The sequence below is a fragment of the Rhodnius prolixus genome, unplaced genomic scaffold (assembly GCF_049639745.1).
Source record: "Rhodnius prolixus isolate KJV_2025 unplaced genomic scaffold, Rpr scaffold_4, whole genome shotgun sequence".
Taxonomy (NCBI): domain Eukaryota; kingdom Metazoa; phylum Arthropoda; class Insecta; order Hemiptera; family Reduviidae; genus Rhodnius; species Rhodnius prolixus.
Window position 1 is genome coordinate 50074573 of NW_027411614.1, and position 25530 is coordinate 50100102.

General features: G+C 33.3%; 2 protein-coding genes and 1 long non-coding RNA gene across 10 annotated transcripts in view; 2 read left to right on the forward strand and 1 right to left on the reverse strand.

Annotated features, from left to right (window-relative positions):
- Nucleotides 1–10506, forward strand: part of d4 (double PHD fingers d4) — a 30431-nt gene extending 19925 nt beyond the window's left edge. For 3 of the 6 annotated variants that reach the window (XM_074132464.1, XM_074132466.1, XM_074132468.1), the window contains 4 exons: nucleotides 3950–4206; nucleotides 5407–5548; nucleotides 6203–6315; nucleotides 8010–10506. In XM_074132464.1, coding sequence (XP_073988565.1) covers nucleotides 3950–4206; nucleotides 5407–5548; nucleotides 6203–6315; nucleotides 8010–8138 — 641 coding nt within the window. In that variant the 3' untranslated portion in view covers nucleotides 8139–10506. The remainder of the gene's footprint in view (nucleotides 1–3949; nucleotides 4207–5406; nucleotides 5549–6202; nucleotides 6316–8009) is intronic. The other 3 variants (XM_074132465.1, XM_074132467.1, XM_074132469.1) reach the window with 1 other exon arrangement.
- Nucleotides 10507–12619: 2113 nt separating this feature from the next.
- On the reverse strand, nucleotides 12620–15150 carry LOC141456461 (uncharacterized). Of its 2 annotated transcripts, none has more exons than XR_012459772.1 (2): nucleotides 15044–15150; nucleotides 12620–13017 (listed from the first exon to the last, which is right to left on the reverse strand). It is a non-coding gene; the product is annotated as an uncharacterized lncRNA (long non-coding RNA). The 2 variants fall into 2 exon arrangements; XR_012459771.1 differs by lacking the exon at nucleotides 15044–15150 and adding an exon at nucleotides 13512–13760.
- A 10-nt stretch (nucleotides 15151–15160) lies between these two features.
- LOC141456449 (uncharacterized) overlaps nucleotides 15161–25530 on the forward strand; it is a 34811-nt gene continuing 24441 nt past the window's right edge. Inside the window, exons 1-2 of one of the 2 annotated variants that reach the window (XM_074132474.1) lie at nucleotides 15161–15319; nucleotides 15865–16495. In XM_074132474.1, the coding sequence (XP_073988575.1) occupies nucleotides 16185–16495 (311 nt within the window). In that variant the 5' untranslated portion in view covers nucleotides 15161–15319; nucleotides 15865–16184. Of the gene's footprint in view, nucleotides 15320–15360; nucleotides 15617–15864; nucleotides 16496–25530 lie in introns of those variants that run through there. The other variant, XM_074132473.1, reaches the window with a different exon arrangement.

A 25530-nucleotide genomic window follows, 5' to 3' on the forward strand; every position in this document is an offset into this window, starting at 1 on the left:
ATCAAAGGGCCTGCTGCTGGATTCGCACCCGGGCACACCGCGTGAGAATCCAGTGGGCTAATCCCTTCCCTTATTATTATTATCAACCGGAGAATTTTTGCACTTTCATAAGACAATTTCAGCAGTTCTCCTTCACCTTACAAAGGTTTGAAATAAACTTATTCATCCCAAAACTTGAACCTTAGGTTTTATTATATTATCCGTCATTAATATTTTGCGGGATATATTTTGTTTCGTCGGTTTCAATCTTTTCTGTAAACTTCAAAGAAAACGGCTTTAATAAGCAAAAGATGTTATATTTTGGGGGGACGGTCTGGTTGCTGTTGCTTTAGTTGTGAAATGCATTTCTTGTAAAACTTTACAATTGCAATTTCCCTAAAAAAAAATATGCATTTGAATTTTTTTTCTGTGTGGTAAAATGCAACACAAAACCAAATTTTAAATGACGGCATATTTAAAAGTATTAAATTCCTGATGATATGTTTGTATTTTACACAGAACAAAAAACTCTTACTTTGTTTTAAATAAGTGTTACTTATGTAATTCATGAATCCACAGATATTGTATATGATAATTCCAATAATAGTTTCAATCAAATTCCTGGAATGTTAGAAACTATGTGGTTTAATAGTTTTTCCTCCCAACCTAGCGACTAGAATAATGAATTTAGCATGCTTTTGTGTTAGCTATTTAATTGCTGGTCTTCGTTCAACAAATCAAATGCATTTTTTATGTTTTAGGTTGTTGGCGATTTTTTCGTTTTACTTCACTGAATTCTGTCTTTTTTATTATTGTCGCTTTATTTTGAACTTTATTTTAAATCATCTAAAAGATAGAAAAAAAAATATCCTGAAATTATTTTTGCACCAATTACTTTGCATAAGCGACAAATGGAAAGAATTCTAAATTATTAGAATAATAATAATTTATATGCATATTAAGTGAATTGTAAAACTCTAGATGTCTAGATGATTAAAGCCAAAGAGGATTGCCCCAATACTCATAGATTTTTGTTGATGCAGCATCTATTATGTCCCTTTTTGGTGTCAGGATGAGGCTGATGATCTTTTTAGCGTCAAAATCTCTCACCTTGAAGTAGCACAACTTTACTGATAATTTTTTTCCCGAAATTTTTTCGAAAACGGCTTCAACGTTGTTTTTTAACCATCGTAATTGTGTAATATAGTTTAATAACATCTAACACCTATGAGAGTGGTAAGGGCTCCCGGTCCACTGAATTTATACGATGGAGGAACGTTAGCCTGTCTAAAACAATAGGCGTTACTTTTTACTGTATAAAACTGCGCTGTAAATTTCATTACTTTAAAATAAAATTCAAACACTGATTGTTCAATCCCGAAGTGGTGCCATCTTTTGTTCAATAAACAAAATTGAATGTGCAGCTTTAGTGTTAGTTGGAGATGTTGAAAAAAGGAATGTTGTACAGTCGTAGCGACCAGAAAGAGAAAATCTGTGAAGTTAAATGGAAAGAAATGACGGATTTGTTCAAACTTATGGTTTCAAAAGTTCGAGAGTTGAGTCACCAGCTTGTTGTACAGGTTCTGAAGTAGTTAGCATCCTCAGGTAGCAGTGGAGTCTGCATCTGCCATCTGAACTTGGACTGCTCAGCTTATATAAACCAACATCGGACAAAGGAAAAGTAAAAAAAAGGGCTGATGGACAGGTCGTGAGAGTTGACTCCGGTACAAATTTGCTTCACTTAAAAACTTACCGAAATAAGAATCCATTGTGTGATCGGATTATTGGATTTGTTGCGATGATTGTTTAATCTTCTAATCCAGATTAACAAGTTAGGAAATGTGGTGAGTCTGAAGAAACGGTGATGTTAGGTTTATTTTTAACTGCAGAGGAATCTTTCGTGAATATTTTATCTCAGACGGTAATACCTTCGATTCTTGCGAATAGTTGGAACGAATAGAAGCAGGTTTGTCTCAGTAACACCTGCTTTTGAAGCATGTTACTTAACCTATGACAGAACAGATCTCCACCATTAGATTATCGTTTTAACGTTCACATTTCAAGAAATTTGGCCATATAATTTATTTTTTAATACTTTTTTTTAAGTAAATATTTTCAAAGATCTACCAAAACCAGTTAATCTGATTTCATTCTTCATTTTTCTTTAGGGAACAATTATAGTCAGATCTATCTTGAGTAAAAGCGTATTTAGATATAAATGTAAGAACTCAACGTTCGTTAAAGAAAAATAAAATAAAAACCCGAGATGAGATAAAGATGTTTACATTTCGCTAGCCGCATGTTTTTTGATTCCAGACTGAACTTCATCAGAGGATGAACCATCACTTTGGCGTAGAGAATGTGTCTTCAGTCATGTTTTCATCTGAAACTACATTTGCTGACTCGAAGACTTACTAGACTGAGAGATACGGTTACCGCGTTGAAATCAAATTATCTTCACCAAACAGGGAAGGGGAAGCTTTGTAGTTAGGTATTGGATTCCCACCCGGAGGTCCTGGGTTCGAATCCAGCCAGCTATTGGCCCTTAGTTTTTCTGTTCCTAGAAGCTTCTTACAGCTCATTGTCTGATGATGGACAGTTTTGTTTGCAGTGAGAGATCAATGTCTGGATGCCGACAGTACACTGTAAAAAGCTCCGGGAGCCAATAACTTCAAATGTTGTCGCCCCTTAAATCATTTAAAAAAAAAAACACCTAATTGATTATTCAATCTCTGATAATGAATGGTAGTTCGAAACCGGTCTTTGAATACAAAAACATGTCGGCTACTGGGGATAAAATTGTTGATATCATCTATTACTACAGACCTAACAAAGTTATTAAAGATTTATGTATCCTTTACTAATATAATTTTTTAAATGTTGATATTTTCTAACATACACAAGCAATCTACTGTATATTATAATGAATAAGTAATTAAATAATTGGATAGTATTTTTTATTATAAAGAAATCAGGGTAGGACTTCAGCTAATGGTTAGTATAATGGGCGCGGTGGTAGACCAAGGTTCGAATCCAGCTGGCTATCCTTAAATTTTTCCTTTCTTCTACAGCTCACTATCCAATTGTTAAATTGTCTGTAATGAGAGAAATCTATGCGGAGGCCGGCAATGCATCGAAAAGGTTCCGGTAGTCTTAAAAATAAAAGTTTGTGATTGGGATTTTACTAACTTAGTGAATTGCTATTTGTACTGTTCAGTTAATGAGGCCGTACATCTGAATTACATTGAACTGACCGTTTAGTGGGAAGATTACCCCGAACTGTTCACTAACATAACAGATCTGCGTCTAAAATGGGACATCCATGTTCGTAGGAAGGTTTTTTGCTTTTTTATACATTTTACCTTAGAAAATTTTAGTTCTCGCTGTAATTAACATTATAATTAGAATTGCAATAAAATTCTTTGTGGCTCGTACTAAAAGATTCAAGTAATCAATATACTTTGCTAGTGAGTCATTCTATAACAACAAAGAATCATTCTGAGTAATTTAAACAATGTTCTGCATTTCTTTTTTACTTGTATACTATTCAATGAAAAAATCTATTGTGTTTAATCATGTCCGTTGTTGCCTAATGTCAAATCCATATTTATTTGGTAAGTTCATCGTCTCCCTACTAAAAATACTAAAAAATATTTGTTTTAAATAAACCAAAAAATATATTCTTTTAACGCGGGGCACTAGTCTAAGGTGCGGCCCTGGTTACTGGATTAACTGTGGTTTTTTTCTAGGGCTATCATAATGTGGCTTTATCTCATGAATTTCAGCGATGAAATACGAATGTTTAGTCATGGTGATAAACCAAATTTTACCCCTCTTTACTTAATTTGCTATGGAGTTGTGTAATGACGCTGGATAGATATAAATCCTCTTTAGATATTTTTTAAATTAAAAATCTCCAAAAAAATTATTATTTTCTATATTTTTTAAATTTATAATTTATGAAATCCAGGCGGTCCAGGAAGGCGAGGACGACAGAGTGCACCGCCCGCTTCTCAGCAGTCAGCTCCGCCACCAGTTGTAGCGCCACCTCCAGTAGAACAACCAGAACCTCAGGTACCACCGCCGACCGCACCTATAATACCACAGACCACCGCCAACACACCGGTTGCCACGACTATGCCAGAAAAAATATCGGTCCCACAGGCTGCACCGATGCCTGAGGTATTCATCCATAAAGAGTACAGAAAGTGTTCAGTATCTTTAAAGGTTAAATTCTTAGTACTTTTTGGGCTGGACAGTAGTTGTTATTTTAATTTTATTGAGTGGGGGCAAAACCTAAAAGCAAAGTAATTATTATTTTCAAAGTCGGATAGAATTTATTTCTTACTTAATTTTAAAAAAAAGATTATTAAAGTTGGTGCTTGAGCAATCAAATGCTACGCTTTTATTAACTTGATTATATTTTTTTTACACTAGAAATTGCCAAAAAATAACAAAGCCAGCTTATTTAAAAAAATAAAAATAAAAAATGCAATTTGTGTTGTATTTATTGTTTGGTTAAAAATGCATTTATAAGGATGATTAGCTATCTTAAAATCATTTATTGGTCCACGCTCTCTTTCACTCTTCCATTCTAGACTACAAACTAACCTACTAGCTTTCCTAACACCACAAAAAAAGCAACGTTATATCTCACAGCATGCTCCCATTTGAAGTTATGGATCGATCTCAAAGAAGCTATTAATCAATAAAGCCATTAAATGATTCGCAACCATGATTTTTTTTTACGTTTCCAAACATACGAGTATTAACATACGTACTATTCATAAATACATAAACTCGATTGACTAAGAAATTGCCAAATTTGGAATTAAATTCTACAATTGTCAATCCTTACTTCCAAATCCTCTTAACAAACTTATTTCTGATTCACATTCGAAGGCTGCTAAAGTAACATTGACTCCACAACTCTTTTAATGGATAAAGGAGTAACACAACTTGCGTCAAATGTTTTATGCGTATTAAAAACTACAGCAACTTTTTGATAGTAAGAAAGCAGGAGGACTGCTTTGCTGTTCACAGCTTGGTAATTAAAACTGTCTGACAGGATATTGTATATGGTTTTAATGAGAGGTAATTTAAGTAATTGTAGTTGCTTTTAAATTTTAACCATTTTAACAATGTCTTAAGTACCCACTTGTCTATTAACTTCCGAAATGATATACGTATTTACAGCCGCCTCCAGTTCCAAAAGTATTTCAAAGTTTTCGAATTCAGTGTTTTGCCAGTCCACTAAAATATTAATTAAATTTTGATTTTATTTTCATATAATTTAATACAAAACGAAATTTTTACTATACTAAAGTTCTGTTCATTCAATTGTATTCAAACAAATTAATTATACATCGATACTGAGATTTGTGTAGCTGAGTGTACTAAGTTCTATGCAAATTTGTGTGTTAATAGCAAATATTAATAATGGAACAAAATGAAAAGGAAAGAGCGGTACCATCGCCTTATTGTGATTTCTGCCTGGGTGATGCTGTTTCAAATAAGAAATCTGGCCAACCTGAAGAACTTTTATCTTGTTCTGATTGTGGAAGATCAGGTTAATGTATTATTTTTACTAATTTAATCTACTTTTTTAGTTTATTGAAAAGTGCATTAGTATGGCTTTTTGAAAAAAATTGACGATTGATTTTACACAAATTGTACAATCTCGTTTGTCACAGTTTCTATAAATGTTTTAATATGCTTCATACTATTCCGAATAAATATTTTCCGAAGAGGAAGAAATTATAAAAAGCTTTAACTGAGTGGGATTGTATAAAACATGTGAAAAGAAACCCTACATCAGTGTTCGGCGACCCTCAGGGTTTGAGGATGTTAGGATGGTGAACTTAACGATCTCACAACATACTAAAATTCCTAATTTCTAAATCCCACTTTTACGTGAAATGTTCTGCAAGTTAAAGATTACTTATTTCTCCAAAATTAAAAATGGTTGGCAAAATAAATAAGTAAACAACTTTAAAATACCTGGAGTTCTGATCGTTCAACGGACTCTACTTATGAGCGAAAGTACCTTAGAAATATATTCTGGTTATCGTGACAGTTTCATATCTGCTATTCTTAGTTGAGTGCCTTGTTAGGTATCTTCAAATATATTCATTACAGTCTTAATATTTTGTATTCATTTATATATTGTTACTATTTCTATTACTGAAATACTCATATGAAATTGTTTTTATTGTTGTTTTAGGACATCCTACGTGTCTACAATTCACAGATAATATGATAGTTTCTGTGCGTAAATATCGTTGGCAATGTATTGAATGTAAATGTTGTTCTATATGTGGTACTTCAGATAACGATGTAAGTATGATTTTGTAGAGTTTTCTTTATAACTTTATTTTCTTTTTCCTTCGAAAGAAGTTATTCTCTGTTTTTAGTTTTGCCAGGAATTAAATGGTTTATAATCTATTCCTTAATTAATAAAAAGTGTTAAGAAATGAATAAGAATCGCTTCTTACTGAGACAAATCTTCCTTGGCCTTAGTCCTGAGAAATTTTTTGTTGACTTGCTCCATCTTTTTTGTACTTTTCCTAGGGAGAACCCAAAAAGGGTTCTGCCTCGACGTTTTGTCTTGCCAAAGTATTTTTTTTTTTTTCCTAATACCATACATCATTGGCGCTGGGCCATTAGATGTCTCGCAGCCCAATATATTTTCGCTCTTGAAGAGAGCTCGTCAGTAGTCGCAGTCAAATGGGACAGGGCTTCGCACTCAAAAAGATGGTCTCCTGTCATGTGCCCGTTCCCGCAAAGCACACAGTTCGGGTTGTCAACTACCCCGATCTTAAATAAGTGTGCCTGCAGGTAATCGTGTCGAGTGACCAAACGAAAACAGACCACCGCTACGCTCCGAGGCAGGTTCTTTGGCAGCACATTGTCCCTCAAGATAGCCCATCGTTTGCCCTCTGATTGTGTGGTGTGCAGCTCCGCTGTTCTCTTTTTGACTTTTGTCCGGCAAATTCGTCTTGTGGTCTCAAAAGGAATGGACCCTTCAGGCTGTGTCATATTTGCTGACAGCTTGGCGAGTCTGTCAGCTTCCTCATTCCCGCTGAGGCCGCAATGGCTGGGGATCCATTGTAAGATTACCCTCACATTTTCCTCGATGAGGTCGTTAATTATTTTACGACATTGAATTACATCGTGAGAGTCGGTCGCAGCCCAAGTAGTCAGTGCCGTTATCGCGGCCTGCGAATCGATAAAAAGGACTACATTCTTAATCGCCATATTAACAATGCATCTTAGGGCTAAAAGGACCGCTCTGACCTACCCATCGAAATTAGAGGCCACTCTTCCTACTGGTTCCGCCAAACTGAAAGCGGAGCTATAAACCCCTGCACCTGCACTACCACTAGCGTTTACAGCTGACCCATCCGTGTACACATGCAGCCAAAGGCTGTCCGGGTATCTATTATGGATGGTTTCTAAGGCTAGGGCTTTTAATTCGTATGCTGGAAGTCTTGCCAAAGTATCGGCCGTCACATTTTGTTTTACGTCAACATCTCTTAGCATCTAAAATAAGATGTCCGAATGGATATTGAGAGCTTTTCTTTCGCTTTTGTTTGAGGGCCAATTCAAGAATTGGGTAATAGATATTTACTATATCTTCATACAAATCCACGGCTTATTTTAGCATGTTTTGCGTCTTCAAAAGTTATGAGGCAATGTTAAGGTTTCTCAAAAAAATTACCGCTAGCCTTTTAAATGGATGCGCGTGGCCGTATTCTACAGCAGGTCTTATACTCGTATGAGTCATAGGTGTTCGTCAAAACATCGTGCGTTACTCTCAATTTGAAACACAGTTTTGTTAGTGATAGATGGCAGTTCGGTCTCTGGTCCAGTATAACACCTAGACATCTCACAATGTTTTCTTGTATTAAAAAAAGTAAACAAACTAATAAATAAATACTCCATTAATATATGCGTCACTAATATTTTTATTATTTTATTTAATAAATTAATTTTATTATTAAATATTTTGTTTTTCTATCCCAAAACAGGATCAGTTATTATTTTGTGACGACTGCGATCGAGGCTACCACATGTACTGTTTGGCTCCACCGTTACATACGCCGCCAGAAGGCTCCTGGAGCTGTCGACTGTGTATCAGAGAGTTCCATTCCAAGTGACTTATTTTCTTGTATTATTTTCGAATCTATTTTTAGTTTTAGTTTTTTTTTACTTATTACTCCTCTTGTTTTGAATGAAAACAAAACTACAAGTACAGGCTGTAAATTTACCAAGAGGAAATCAAAGAATGAGGATCATTGATTGACAAGTATTGTTATAATTTTTACAGGTTGAAATTTAATTTATTTCCTAAGTATTTTAAATCAGTTTTATAGTTTCAGTGAATCGAGTAGAATATTTACGAGTAGTAAATACTCAAAAATTTGGGTGCTGTGCCCTCAACTTTGGTTGAAAACGATATTTTAAAATTTCACATTCTTAAGCAAATTGTGTTAATGATTTAACTACTCTTCACGTAATGAACGTGTTTTGTTTCTAAAAGGTAATTTTAAAGGGAATGTAAAGAATGATAGCCTCACTAATGTTCTAAAAGTACTGGGTGCTTTAGTTTGCACAACTAAAGAGATTCCATTGGCACTCTTCGTTATTTCTCAAAAACTAGTCACGAGTTTCTTTAAAATCGATTAACCGAAGTGAGAATTTACTGATTTTTGCGATTTTCTCGAACATTCATTCCTGTGATTTTTTTTGTTTTTCAACTTTGCGTATTCACAAAATTTAGATTTAATGATGTTTACTTCTTTCTAAAGGACATCAATTTATGTGAAATTTATTAACACCTATATGTGGTCAACAACTAAATACCTGAATATCTCCAAAAATAACTCTTTATCTTTTGGATCTTTTTGAGTTAATCAAGTTTGTCTGACTGACCAATTTGAATTATCAGTCTTATAAAATACACTTATCAATTTTCCATCACTTAATTGAATGGAAAAGCAGACATTCATATTCCACCGTTGGGTGGTCATGTCTACTGAGACATAGTGGAATTATATTTATGAATACGAGATAGCAAGCTGCTGGTTGATTGCCTGCCATTGTTCTTCTCATTTAGGATCGCCACAAACAAACAAAAAAATTGTCTTTAATGCTTTCACTAGTAGCATGTCTGTGCTTCTTACGAAAATCTAGAGTGCCTAAAAGTGCTTATCCTGATCGGGACCAGCCCAAGATATTTTCAGTTACCTCTGTAAATACATCTTAATTTTTTGTCTATTTTGTTTCACTAGGTAAGAGCAAGTAGTGTAATCACATCAACATTGCACCTTTACATTTGTTTCCCTTCATTATTTAAAAAAAAAATCACTTGACTGGAACTTTAGATTTTACGTCTAGATATTCCTGGAGAAGTGCATTTCTGTTTTTTTCTAATCTTGAGTTGCTAATTTCACAGATATAAGTAAAGGTAGACCATTACGTGAGGAGTACTTACATGAGTAGCAACTTGTTTTGCCATAAAAACAAAAATAACATATTAAGTAGATCATATGTATATATTCATATATTTTATTTTGTAAATTCTACGTGTAAAAAAAGTAGGTTTTAAAAGTTTTTTTAGTATAATCAAATAAATGACTTTAGAGTTATAAGTATTTTCTAATTTTTTTATAGAGTTGTTTTATGATACAAAACATCATGCTCATTAAAAATACCATGTTTTTGAAATCCAGATTTTCACTAATCTCTTTTTAAATGTTATTAATTAGAAAGTTACTTGTATTATATATCTTGTAAATTGTAACTAACAAATTGCAGCAAATTCAGAATGAGCTCTTTAATACCTTTATTATTTTGTGAGTATGTTAAAACAGACTTAAGAACCTATATTTTTAACATTTCATCTGTGGGCTAAATGTGAATTCACCATTAAATAAAATTTTGTTTTTCAAGCCATTCTCAAGCTGGTAGTAACTCTGATTTATCTGTAATACTGCCACCTTTATTACCAAGTTCTACTATTTTCAAGAATTACTGTTTCAAACCCCAAAAAAATTGTTTGTCATGTACAGCTTTAATAGAAGATATTAATAACAACTCTATTTGGAGATCAACCCTCCTGAAATTCTCTCAAATTGATAAAAAAGTTTGTAACTGCAAGACAAAGAAAAACTCAAAATAAAATGTCCTTAAAAAAAGCCAAAAAGCTATAAGAAAAAGAACCTGAACGAATATTTTTATGTACGATATTTTTTTCAAACTTATATTTCCGTCCTTATAAGGTCATTTACATAATTGCTAATAATGATTGAGTAAAACAGTTGATTTTTTTTGTGCGTGCAAATTAATTTGGTTTTAAAAAACATAAAACAAAGTAAAATATAAATTTTATTTACACAGTTATCCCCCCCTCCTGTCAACAACTTAAAGTTTTTGTGATATTAAATGTTGCTTCCAGGTTATTTAAGTAAAATAAAGTCATATTTCAATTTCAACGAACTATACAATTCTTCAAAGTGTGAAATGGATGAAAAGATTGAGGAGCATATTATTCCTTAAAACTATATTTACAACTGGTTGAAGTTTAGGTTTTTTAAAATGGTTAAAATTTACTAATATTTTTCTCACTCTATATATACATACAACAAAATTATACTTTTTACTTAGAGATAGTTAGAAATTAAGGTTTTGTTTTTTTACAGTGTTCAATAGATAGTAATTAAGTGTATTGTCGTAATAATATTTCTTATTTTTCGTAACAATTGATTCATTATAATGTACATAAATGAAAGAGTAAATAATGACTGTTTAATGAAAGTTGTAAACAAGTGGATCAATGTGTACAAGATTTATTCAAATTTACTATTGCTTATTTATGATGCACAATATTAACTACATACTGCATTAAACATGCATTATGCTTTCCTTATCCATGAATTGTTTGTTTGTTTTTTTTCTCGCTCTCTCACAAAAATTCTTGCGTCCAATTAAATATTTTTATAAAGAAAAAATTGGCAACTGTACTTAATGCTCTTATTTTGAGTTGTAAACTTAATTAAAATTGTTGTCCTTAAAAATATAATAGATTTAATTATTAAGGTTCCTTTTGAAAATAACGAAAAATGCGTTTCAGTTTCGTAATGTTTTTCTTTTTTTTCAACTCAAAGAACTATTAAATGTTCTGAAATAAATCCAGCACCTCCTACTTACAGCATGAAAAATATCAATCAGAATTGCCAAATATTAAATTTATACCTAATCATGATTTATACGAAAAAAATATTCATTCATTGTAAAATACTCTGTGGAGATGATTTCTGATCTTAAAGGTATAGTTTATTAAGAAAATTAATCTACGAACTCAGGAACTAGGACAGATCGACTAATTTTAAAACTTGTTTTTCATTTAGATGCCCCCGATACTTATAAACGAATTATATTAGGTCTTGTTTAAATGATAATTGTAACTTCTCAACCCAAACTCTTACCTCATGTGTTTCTTCATATACCTCAGTTGATAACCACATTTTACCCCATTAACTATTACCTACGTGATTGACATAAGGAAGGTAACTCATTTACCTTTAGCAATGCCCCTACTCTTTTTTTTTGTGTTGCAACATTTAGCCCTCGTTTACCATTCCAACCGGTTTAAAACCAGAGGGGTGAAAGCCTCCTCTTTTTTTGATACTAGATCACCCTTCGAGTATATGAATAATTCAGAATTTAAAACAGTCAAACAAAACAAATGTCAAAAATTATTTCATCATAAACAGATATTTGGCAAATAATGAGGGGAGAGTGACTTCACAGCTCTCTTAAGCCACATCAATATGTTTCCTAAGAAAAAGTTTCAAAGCAGAGTGAGTGGTAGACCTACGTTATGTTCAAAACTTGAAAATGTGTTTTCAGATTAATTGTTTTTGACGTTAATGTCCAAGACATCAAGTGTCGAACTGCGATATTCTCGTTACCTATTTTCTGACATGCAGATCTTTTCTGTAAATAGCACTTTTTCGTGCTCTGGGGATATCAAAATGATATTTCTTAAATAAACTCTAAATAAATGGATTAGGGAAAATAAAAAATAGTGCAAACACAAGATAATTGCACGATAAATGTACTAGCCAAATCGACTTTACTTGGTTTTTATAAATTGAAAATAATTATATACCTACTGGAAGTATTCTCAATGGTTAGCGTATTCTGGTTTACAATGCGGAGGTACCTTGTTGAATCCAGCTGCTAACTCTTAGATGTTCCCTTCCTAGGAGCATCTTATAGCAATGGACATTGTTATTTGTAACGAGAGAACACTGTTCAGAGGCCGGCAGTGCATTTCCAAAAAAAAAGTTCCGTGCGTTAATGACCCTACATGTTACCGCGCCTTAAATTAAAAAAAAGTAAAAAATAAAATAATCCTACTTAATATTTCCTCATTGATTGCAGCAATTTTTTTACATATATTTATATATCTATTTTGTATTTTCTGGATATACAACCAACCTAGTACTTAAATTTGAGGTTTATTTAAAATAAATATTTTTTTTAATTATTTCTTCAGTTTATACTTCAATAGAGTAATTAAGTGCAGAATTTTAAAAGAGAGATATTAATATTTCACCCCAATCATCATCAATTTCAATTGTAATAGCCTATTTATGTTATGTGCCTATAATTTTTTTTTTTTTAATTTATAAAAACTTTGTGTTAATAATTCAATTTGGTGTTATTATTGAAAAAAATAAAAATTAACTTGAGATGTGTATTTATTAAAAACTAAAAATTTAAAAAATACTAAAGTAAAATCGTATAATCTATAAAACAATTTTTTCTCCACTTGTATTTACGTATTTCCATTGTCAAATAAATACTACTTTTTTACTTTTGTTTTAATACAATCTTTAAGTTTCGTCTCTCTCTCGCTCTCTCTCTCTCTCTCTCTCTCTCTGACGTGCAGGATTGCCAATCTCGATTGATCATCTTCTGGGTTTTAAAATGTAAATAATTTGCCAGGCCTTTCTTAGTGTCTGTTAACTAAGAAACAGTTTATTATTTACGGGTTACTTTATTCTCCCTGTCTGTGTATTTCTATAGAATAAAGGTTTGTCTAACAGCTGTCTCATGGAGACTAGGCCTAATGCAAGCAAGTATATTGGTCGAAATCTAACTGCAACTTTTGCTGATACTGCATAGCTATCAAGACATGCCTACCACATTACAGTTGACAGAATACACTTTTTAATCAATGTACCTACCATTTGTAAACTAATAATAAATATAAAATGCATAAAATAAAATGTTCTTCAAAAAATTATTAAATCAACGTATTTCGTAGAGCTAATCTATGCATAGCCCTTTACATCCGCAAATCGCAGCAAAAAGACGAAAAGACATAGCGGACAAACATGACGGAACACCATACCATTGCATGGATTAGTCACCAGTGGATGACATCTCCAAATAGGATGTTAGTGGAATGTAGGTACTCAGAATCAACGTAAATACTAAAAAAGCTAGTCAAAACTTACGATTAGGATAGAAAACAGACTGAAGATGACTGGAATTTAACGCAAAAATTTTGTTGGAAGATTCTAAACATTTTATGGAATCAGGTGTGACTAAATACAAATTAAATTTATCTGAACTTTGTGGCTATCAGAAGTTGTAATAGTTTTATTTGTACTTTTTCAAATTCTTTAGTTTTCACCCTTGGCATGGAAAATTACACTCAAAATAAAAGTTATTTGCACTTGCTAGGTAACATTTTTTATTCTTTTGTTTTTTTCATGTTGACTTCTAACGTTTCTAATAACCAGGGTATTAACTGGAATTTGCTTACTACTAATGATAAATGTAATTGGCACCATCTAACCCTGAAGAGAAAGGGGTCGCCAATCGCCATTGAAGTGGAGAAATCAGAAAAAATTCTCAATCATGAGTACCCAAATTACGCGTCCTGAATTTAAGAGATCAGATTGTCCAATGTGTTCATGGTAAACCAAAAAAAAGAACATTACTAGTACGATTTTTCACTTTTTTGTATTTTTTCAGAAATGATTCTCAGTATATTTCGTTTAAAAAGATCTATTTTTCAGAATAATCATTTAATGATTTGAAACGGTCTTCGCAAATTGTGGGATGTACCTCCTGTGGGGTTATGGTGAAATATAAACATACGTAGGTAACAATTAACACCCTACTTTGATTTACATAAACTAAAATTTCGAAATCGATACGCTTAAGCGTACAAGAAATAAAATATGAATATTACCTACGAACAACTAAAATGGTCAGTTAATATCGTAAACGAAGACAATCATGCACAAGATACGACAACCGTGAACTTCAAACTAGAGTCTTCTATCTTGTCATGTATAATCTTGTTGCCATCGCGGGAAACTTAAAATATCTACGGTGTGGAGTGCCATTGTCAAAAATGTTTCTCAGAAAGTCAAAGATTCGATGAAAATTTAAGGATCCTGAGAACTAAAGAAAGTCGTGTGACTATTTTTCTCCAAAATTTTATTTTCACTTCTAGTAAGAAAAAGATATATGCATTTTCACCGAAAAAATCCCTTTTGTTTGCAAAAGTGTTTTTTTGTCTGTTGAAAAAAAAGGAAATGTAAATTTGATATTTGGTTTAGGATGCCATTTGGGGACAAAAGTTTGTTAGAAAAATATGCCACTTTACGGAAAATGTTAATTTTTTTATTTTATTTTAATTAAAAACTGCCAACGCTTTTCTTTAATCTTTATATTCTGAATGCATATACTGTATAGACCAATATTTATTTGAAATAATTTCTGAGAAATTTCTATTTAAGGCAGTTTTGGAGGAGATACACATATGTACGTATGTATTTCCATCTAAAAGATCATTTATCTGACCCTACTGGGTCAGATATTTAATTCCAATTGAATTTAATCAGTGTAACTTGGACATTTTTCGTTTTTTTTAGCCATAAGTTTCATGAAAATTTTATTAATTATGTACATAATGGTAAGTGTAAGAAAAACTCCGTCTTTTGTCTTATGTTAAAACTTGCATGCTAATTTGTACCTTAGTTCAAAAAATGTAGATCATCAAAACTAATTTCGCATTGAATACAAGCTAAAATAAATAGTTCTGTATGTAGAACTGTTTAAAAACGGATTTAAAACAAAAAAATATATTATTCTCAACAGATGACTTTTTTTTAGGTTACGGCAAAATTTTTAGTACGGGATATTTCGTTGTAATTTTTCTAAAAATATATTTATAATCCTTTGTATTTTTGTTTTAATTTACATACGAAAATGATTTATTGGAAGGGTTGGGAAAAATGGAAGAGACAAGGTATTTATTCTTTTAGTAGAAAATATACATCTGCTACGAGGTCAGTGGTCAGGACAACACGTGCACCCCGTCTCAATCTCGTCCCTTTGCATCTGGAGGGGCAGTCCCTTCCCCTGTTTTCTATCCCCTCTACCAGTAACCCCTCCATAACATGAACGGCAACACTAGTGCTGCTTGTTGTAACCATTTAGTTCGGGCTTATTTAGCAACTTAGGAGTAGTTGTACAAAGTAATTGCTTTCTTCTTCTATCTGTAAATTATAAGAGTGTAAACTGTTTTTGGCTTATTTACAATTTTGTAAGTATAAATTTACAATTTCAAATAATTATTAAAAGAATTCCTAAAAGTTTATGCTATGACCCCCAGCTACGTAAACGCATTCAATATTGCCTTGTTCCCCCTTGTTATGCTTTAGAAAGTTGTTTGTAATCTTCCTTCAAATGCGAAGCCATTTTAAAAAATAATATCTAGTTTGATTTTTTTTTTTTACTCTTTTGTAATTTCAACTTACTAATGATACAATTTTGTTTTTGTTTTTTTTTCAGAGCCCAGTGTTATTTTAAAAAGTAGTGTTCTAAACCCCCCTCAAAAAACAAAGGTACCCCAGCAAACATAGATTTTTTTTGGGTCTGGTTTCTATGAAAAAATTTTCTATGCTCAAGTGAATATTACTGGATCGTGCTATAATAAAGTTTAATAGTGAAAAATTATAGTGGTTTAGGCCAGTACGTAAGAGTACTTGGCCTAATATTTAAATAAAAAAAACAAAACAAAAAAACAAGTTTTGAGTTGTCACTTATGTGTGTCAGGCTTCAGTTATCATCCAACCAACCCCCATTTGTTAATAAATCTGGAAGTATTTACTATGCGAGACGAAATTTCAGCGGCAGTTCTCTTTTTAGCCCGCCTAATAGAGAAAAGCGAAAACTTTAACCAAGAACAGTTAAAAGATTTTAAAGATCGCCTATCTGAATTATTATTGGAAAGATTTGAAAACCATTGGTTTCCAGAAAAACCAGATAAAGGACAAGGATATCGTTGTATAAGAGTAAATGGTGTAAATAGGCGAGATCCAACTTTAGAAAAAGCTGCAAACGCTTGTGGAATCAAATACGAAGATATGAAATTACCATTCGAACTTACGATTTGGGTTGATCCTAATGAAGTTTGCTGCAGGTATGTGAAATATATGTTTAATTATGTATTCTTTTATAAAAATGTGCGTACAGGTTAGTGTGAAAAAGTTTGCTTGTATATTATTCAGATTTTTTTGGCTCCGATTTTACTTGAAAAGATATATATATAAACGAATATTTTCCTTTGTTGTAGGATGAGAGTAGCATTTTAGAATAAATATTACTTTAACTGAGCACACGCTCAGTTTTAAAGATCTAGTTTAGCGTTTTACGCAAATTGATTCCTTGATATTTTTTATCCAAAGTGAATTTATGGAAATTAATGTAGACGAATATTTACTCACAAATTAACCATTCGCATTATTTTATAAGAAAACAAAATTGAATGCAGATAAATCGTTTTCAGTTTCTACTGACCATTCATTATTTGTAGGAATGTTTGATGAAGAATTTCTTTCATTTAATTGGCACCAAGATTAGTATTGTGTGATATATTATTTACTGTTTTTAAGAAAATACGGTGACATCTGATGAAAGAAGTCTTTTTTGTTTATGTTTTGTAAAGGGGCCTCAGCTTGCAGAGAAGCTTTTTTTTAGACATGCTCCCAGTTTCCACTATTTGAAGTTCGAATGAATTCTCTTCTTTCGCATATTTTATACTAGTAAAATTTTTATTAAATAGTTCTAGTTTCTCTGTGCTGGTTCTTACATAGTTTCTTAATTTTTCTATTTTTGATAACGTCAAATGATTTTTCAATGAGAACAAGAAGGAAGATAATTTTAATGTTCCAATTTAGAAAGGAATATCTAATTGTTTCTATTGTGACTAGGTGCATACGTAGAGGTTAGGAATTCCTACTCTACTTTCTAATGTTCTAAAAAATCATTTATAAAATAATTTTTCTTGTTGAATTTATCTATTCTAATTTTAACAAGTGTAAATCCTTTTAAAGCTTCAACATTACTTTTATTAGAAATTGTAAAAATTTTAAACAAGTTCTTTATTATTATTATTATTATTGTTATTATTATTATTTGTATAGTTTCAATTAAAATATAATTATCACCATTGTTTCTCTCTTGGCCCTTGCTGTAGTATCAAAAAGTATTGCGAGTATGACAAATGTAGATTTTGATCGAGGTTACTTGTTTTAAGGCCTTAGAATACTCACACGACTTTACAATGGGTCAAAGTGAAATGATACTTAAATATATTTTGAACTTAATGGAGAAAACTCTTACAGTCTGAGCATCATTTTCTTAGTAGCCTTTTTTCTTTTTTATTTTTACTCAGATATTATTTGTCTGCGTGAATGTGTGAATTCAATAGCTCAAAAATGAAAAAGCTAAGAATATTTAGGCCTGGTAAATGTTTGAGTTATCTTTTGGGAGTTGACCGTTACTTCACCTCTACTCGAAAAAAAAATTATTGATTTTTTTTCTAAAATGGTTACTAGCGTTTTCTTTAAATCGTATATATGTGGCATACCTGTTGAGCTATGCATTAAGAGATTTTATTTTCTCTGGGAAAGACAATCTTCCATTAAATAATAGTGAATTCTATAATGAACAACAAAATTAGTCAAAATTAGAAAATTTTAATACCGTGAGAGAAATTGGTTTAAGAGACCTATCAGAACTTTGTGAAATAAAAATACAACATGTTCTGATTCTGTTTTATTATCTTCCTAAATGAAAAGATTTTCAAAGTAGGAAAAATGTAATGTGTCATTCATTTAATGAATATATGTCTTCTACGTGTCATATCTATTTTCAGTCAGTTCTGGTTGCAACTGTGTTTCATTTTAGTTGTAACAAAATTTTTGTTTTCCACATATTAATAATTATCTTCATAAGATATTAGTATTTATATTTTGTTTGCTTTCCGTGTTGTCTGGGGCTCCCGTACAGGAAGAATTGCGATTGTCTAGATTTTCAGTTGTTTTCACGAGAAATTCATGTTTAAGTTTCCCTGAGTACAAATAGGTGGTTTTCACAAATTGGCGTGAGTGTTTCAATTTTGTGTGATCAGCATAACTTCATCTGAATCTAGTTTTAGATTTCTGTATCCCGAAAATGGCTCGTACTTTTTTCTTTTAATGTAGATACGTTCATTACACCCCCTGCAAAACTTTGACTTTTGACATATTTTCTCTGGGCAATTCATTTAATCACACTTTAATATGTCCCGTCAATAATAGAATGCAAGATCTTACACCCCCTGTGTAATGTGTGTATGAATTAAATATGTAACTACTTAAAAATAAAAATCCATGAAGACAAGTGACTCTTGCTGACCAAGAATTTTTAGAGATTTTTTAAAACAATAGTTTCTAGTTACCTTTTATTTTGTGCACAGCTTAATAAAACTATTAATTGTTACATCTTTTTTAGTGCTGATTCATTATCCCAAAGTGAAGAAAGATTGTTGCCAATTTCAGCCATAATTTATAATTCCTAATACTTATGATGGAAATAATTTGAGTGAACTATTTTTTATATAAAATCAATGTAGTTTGTTATCTGTTTCTGTAAAAAAAAAAAACACTAAAAAAAATAAAATACGTAGATCTGGTTATGTTCCCTGGTCGGAAACATTAAAAACAAATTGAAATTGGCAATAATCTTTCTTCTCTTTAGAGCTGTTACTTTTATTTGAAACAGTTTTCCAGAAAATTAGGGGGAAGTTCCTTCCTTGTTGTGCGCTTCGAACCCCTAAATGATGTTTAAGAGTGTAACGTGATAAACAAAATTCCTTGTTAAGGTTATGAGTCCGCCGGAATGTACAGTTTCATTTGAACTTGGACATAAAGTGTTTTAGGACCTTTTTTTCAGAGAATGTTGACATCAGGTAAGGCTCTACCGGAAGCAATGAGAGAAATATTGGGTCTTTTCAAATCGGATAGTAACCTTAACCTTTGATGGCGCCACGGTAGCCGAGCGGTTAGAGGCGAGACCTGTAAAGCTAAGATGTATTATGGTACTGGGTTCGATTCCCGGTCTCTAGGCGTTGGATTTTATTTAATGGTTAATTTTAAGAAATTTACAGTAAAGTATGTTTGCTAGTCGCCTGCGGCCACGACGGAGTTGATAGTTGGACGTTAAGCCCCGCCTGAAAAAATGGGCAATTACTTTACTTTGATGTATTGTTGCTCTATAGACAAAAGTATTATGTTTTAAAATTATTATTATTTTGTTTGAAAAAAGAACTTTTGTATTAGATAGTTTGATAGTAGAAGATCACACCTGCGTAGCTATCTGCTTCACGGTGTTTGGTTCAACCCCCCTTCGACTTCCCAACTGCCCACCAAGCGTATCACCTGCGGCTTTCCACCTCATACAAACTGGAAACGGACAAAAACCATTTCCACTTTTAGTTACTAACGTAAGAGGCGTTGTTGGCTGCGATGGAGTAAATCCTTTTGATGTGAGTTAGGTAGGTCATTATTATCAGCTTTGACGACCACAAGTTTACAGATCCAAATTCCAAATTTATATTGTATGCGTATCTATCTCGATTTTATTAAATCAGCTGCGATCGAACGTGTTGTCTAAGTTCTGAGTCGGAAGGAAAACTTTTTCGAGTTTTGGGTAATTTCAAAGACTCTTGCCTGAGATTTTGGATAACAGCGCAGAAGGTTATGATATTTCTTATTGAGACGTGAGAACTACAATGTCCCACTTCATCCTGCAGTACTATTTCATTAAAGTGAAGCCAGTTATCTTTAGTTGCAAATTCTAAATCTTATGGAAATTTAATTACGTAATTGGCGTTGAGGGAAAGTGGTCAAAGTGTTGGCAAAATACTCTGTGCTATCAGTTTGGATTCTTGCTTGAGCGGAGTATGCTTTATCTCAGATTGCTTTCTGTGAAAGTCGCCAGTCTGATTGTTTCTAGTTAGGAGAGGTATGGATGGATTAGATCCATATCAGTGTTTGTACAAAGAATGAGCACCAGAGTATTTTGGCTCCTACTGCGGGCTGGGAGCTTATATAAAGTTAAGTGGGAATTCTGTGATTGCTTTTCCGAGTTGCAGGAAAACCGTAGAAAATTCTTTTCCAACAGCGGTGAGAAAGACGTACGGACTTTTTTATTTTTAAATACTTTTGCGAACTGTACGTTTTTTTTTCTACATTGCCAGGAGTGTTTACTTTCATTTTTACGTTGATCAGCAAAATAAATAGCCACTGTTGCAATTTTTAGTTGTTTGCGACATTTTGACCTCAAACTGGATCATCTAGAGAAAGTATGGAATTCAATACTTCGACAGAAAATCCAAGTTACCAGCCGAACTTTGAATATTGTTGTAGATGTTCCACATCAGATTTTGTATTAAAGTTGCAGATTAAATACCTTGTTAAAAAAATTCAACCACTAGTTGGACTCCTAATTTTCATTTTGAGTGAACCGGTTTCTGTTGAAAGGAACAGTTGCAATTCTCGAACTCCCTGAAGATCTGGTTGTAAGACTTCAGTTTGGAATTTATTCAAACTCATTCGATTATCATACGCTTTTAGGGGGAGGATGCTTCCAAAATGGAGTATTGTTGGCCAAAGTGTTGCACAAAAGGATCATGTGCCAAAAAAACTGGACTCTGAGCAGATAATGGTCTTTGTTACACAAATCGAGGTCGATGCAGGTCAATACTGCAGTGAGGAGTCTCCCCCCACAGCCTGCCGCCCTGGAATACTTGAGTCCCTCAGGCTTGCTCCTCTTCGGTATTGTCCGACATTAACAGTCATCCAAAAGAAGAAGAAGAAAACAAAAAAAAGAATCTGGTTTCTGAAAAGTTGAGTCAGATACGCTCATGTTTTTTGTGGTGGCCAAGGGGGAAAATGTGGATATTGATAAAAAAAAAAATCCTCTTTCATAATTGTGGAGGAATTTTGGAATTTGCCCGAGGAACCGGATTTTAATATATGTTATCCATGCGGGGCAGCAATGGTAACTGATGAAGTTGAACCTAACTCATTCCGCGGAATCCGTCCGCTCGAGTTGTTATCCTGGACAAAATCTTGGATACATTGGTTAGTTTTGTTTTTTTTTGAAAATAATTAAAACAAATTAATGAATGTAAATCTAGAGGACCTTCTAAAGCTCTTGTGTGTGGGAAGATCTGTAGAGTGACGTCAGTTTGAATCGAAAGCGGAAATCCCTGATTCGTACCCAGTTACTGGTACTTAAATTTTCCTTTCCTCGGAGCTTCTTACAACCCACTGTCCAGTGATGATTCTGAGTGCTCTATTTAACGAAAGAACACTGTCCGGTGGTCCGAGGTTCAATGCAAATAGCTCCGATGTTAGTGACCTCAGATTTTGAACTTTTTCTGAAAGATTTGCCCACGGAAGATCCCTTAAGGATCTTTTGGGGTGAGAAGGTTGAAGGAACTTTCTTTTAAGAGTGATTTATAAGGGTTTAGGGTAATTTATACCCCCATCACTGGGCAGCAGTCCAGTTTATAAGAAAATCAGAGGACTGGAAATGCGCTTTAGTGCATTAGGTTTCCCCGTTATTCTTAGTTTTTCTTTTAGGAAATGGATTTGTCAATCCACTTGTAGTAGATCTATCACTTTTATACCAAAAATATTTTTTGTGCGAACCTTATTTAAGCAGGTTTTTCAGAGATGGCCAAAGTCTTCCACTATACTGCCGTTGCAGTACTGTGCACATTGTAACACTTAATAATTTTGCTTTTCTAGGCGGCCGGTTTAAATGTTATTGATACATGTTGCGCCAATCACTTTCATGTGAAAAGTTTTCTGAGGGATCTGAGGGTGATCTGTGACGAGGCACATTTCCGTCAACAACACCATTCTATTGTGTTCCAATATCCAAGTCAACTAACTGTTCAGGCTGCTCTAACTTTCTTGAATATTACTAAACATTTTTTTGTGCGGTAAAAGACAGTCGTGTTATGTCCATACAAGAATTTTAATTTCATTTAAAAAAAAAAAGAAAACTAAAGTAGGCTAAAAGGAACAAATGTATTTTTATACAAAAAGTGTAGTGCGATTGCCTGTGACCCAGAGAGAGAGCAGGTTCAGACCTGCAAGAGCGCTGTTCCGTTATTTCACTCGAGGCGCCGAGTATTGGTCACACAATCCTACTTGCACATCCCACTGGCAAACTTGCAATAATCGCTCATATTAAGTTTTTTAGTCATATTTTTATATTTGGTATTGTTAACAGTGACATTAAAATAAAATACATTTAATTTTATCTCATTAAAAACTTAATATGGTTCCATTCGTTGGGTGAAGCCACTTTTTCCTCAAACGTTACAATTTGTTTGGAGTTGAGCTTCAATTTTAGGATCTTTTTTCGTGCTAGGAAGCAGTCGTGGGAGAAATTTCAAAGTTTTTCAATCTCAAATTAACATAAGTTTTGAGTTTTCTGAATTTTTCTTTTTAAGATATTTTTCTACTCACAGGAAATTATTGGAAAACCACTTTTTCCCTGCTCAGGATCCTCAAAATATTTCTGGAATTTCTGATGTTTATCTTTACCGAGAAGAGAAAGAATAATAAAATATAATAAAAGCGGGATAATAAAATCGCTTAGTGCAGTTCATTGGAACTCTGGTTATATTTTAATGATTCAGCAGGTGTACTATTGCAATTGCGCTCCAACGACAGCTCTCCTCAGCTTGAGTTCCCCATCGCGGGTGGTATTATTTATTTTTTGTAGCGAAGTGGCCGTTTCTTTACACAGCTGCACCATCTGTGGCCCCTGCACTTCTCTTCATTTCGGTGTCAACTGCTGGCCGACAGGATGCGCTCATTTCCAGTTAACCGCAATTTCGACGAATATACCTATTTCTTATCTTATTTTTCTTTTGCAAATGATCTATAAAGCTTGAGCTTAAAGGACTTAAAGTTGATTAATTTGATACCTATTCGAATGAAATGCCTTAAATGCATGATAATATTAATAAACCTTTTTTTTTTTTTTTTTTTTTTTTTTTTTTTTTTTTTTTTTTTTTTTTTTGGCGCATCAACAGCTGAGGTCATTAGCGCCCGGAGCTTTTTCCAGTGCACTGCCGGCCTCCGGACAGTGTTCTCTCGTTACAGACAACACTGTCCATCACCGGACAGTGAGCTGTAAGAAGCTCCTAGGAAGAGAAAATCTAAGGGTCAGCTGCTGGATTCGAACCCGGGACCTCCGCGTGGGAGTCCAGTATGCTAACCTCATAGCTAATCCCTTCCCTAATAAACCATATTGTATGTAAATAAACATCGAGGAAAACTGTGAACAAAATTCTTTACCTGGTTTTCTAGAGGTAGTTTCCTTTACTTTTGGCTTGGCGCTTTCTTCAATTGGGTGGACATTTATGGTTGAAGTGGTGAAAGATTTGACACCAGATTTTGTGGATACTCACTTCAACATATCAGCGGATCATTCATATGCATCATGTAACTCTCTTATCTATGTGTTATTTATTGCACAGAACCGCTTTCTAATTTGCTAGATCCTCCAAAAACGTTTACTCCAAGGGGAACCTCGTTAACAGCAATACTCTGCAAAAGGAGTGACAATACTTTAATAGTTCTTACAAAGGACCCCCACATACCCAAAAAGCATTTCAAGATCTCTTAATCAAAAATAACGTAGTATTCATTAATTTATAAAAGTATAAATAATAATTAAAAATTAAGTTTTTAAAATATCCAGATTTGAAGCATTAAGGTAAAATTTGTTTAATAAATAGATGTGGCGAAAGCCGGTCTGATGGGATTCTAGCGGATATGACGCGACCTGTTCCTCGGTAAATTTTCGAATAATAGTAACGGTTTTTGTAATACTTGTTTAAATAACGTTTACAGCAATAAGTTTGGAACTAAATAGAGGCTCGTACAGCAATCTTTCAAGTTTATTGTTTGTTTATATTGTTTTAAGTTTTTGAGGGAAATTTGAGGGTTTGATTTCCCTCCAAATAGCCATTTCTGTGCCTTGGATAATTATACTTATATAATATAAACCTAGCTTGAATGAGTTGCCAAAATTCTCGAATGTTTACAAAGTAAAAATATATTTATCTAAATGAAATCCAGAAAAAGAGCGATTATCCCTGAAAATGGAGAGAGTGGCTTTTACCCTGCCGTCAATGACAAGCTGTGTGCCAATTACTGTTGTTGTCGTGACTGCAGTGCTCTTTATTATGTGGGCTATAGTTTATCATATTAATTAGAAATGGTATGGGGGCCACCCAGCTGTTCGGAAATATCTATTTTCCCAATAATGGTAGGCATTTTTTATCATTTCCTGGCGGAATTTTTTGTAACAAACATAATACGAATAAAAAGAAAAAGCTTCAGAATTTAAAGACGAAATTATTTTTTATGTTCTACTTGATCTAATTGAGGTTATCTATGATTGAATGGTCTGTGGCTGAGGGTGATGGTTTTGGCGTTATCTAACAATCTACCAAGTAGGATGTTGGGGTTTCAGTTTCGCGGCTGTTTCCATAGAAGATGATAGTGACTACAGTGGTAACTCTCTGGTGACGTAGGTGAAAGTAAACCATCTGGGGCGGACATCACGCAACCTTCTCAACGTTAGAAATCTTAGTTGGGTAAAAAGGAAAATATTAGTGGAAGATAGGCAGGGGATTAGCTGTGTGGTCAGCGGAATACTGGATTCCAACGCGAAGATCATGGGTTCGAATCCAGCGGCTGGCCCTTGGAATTTCTCTTCCAAGGAGCTTTTTAAGCACGAGTGTCCGTTGAAAAAAAGCTCTGGGCGCGAATGGGATATGGACGCGCCTTAAATACAATAACAATAATAATGAAAGATGATAAAAGATATTTCTAAGAGAAGCGAAACGTCACCCGAACATTGTTAAGACAATAATGTTCATGATGTCAAGTTTCCGCCGGAGATATTTGCGAAAAATTTGCTATAGAAAGTGGTTTGCGCTGAACAATTTATGCCAAAAAAACGCAAAATAAAATTAAGCGGAAACTGCACTCCCAGAAAGGCGACCGAATCCCAATAATGGAAATATGAATTCGCCAAATTGTTCACCTCTTTGGAGAATTGCGTCATTTCAATTTAATATTCTTACCCGTAGAATTA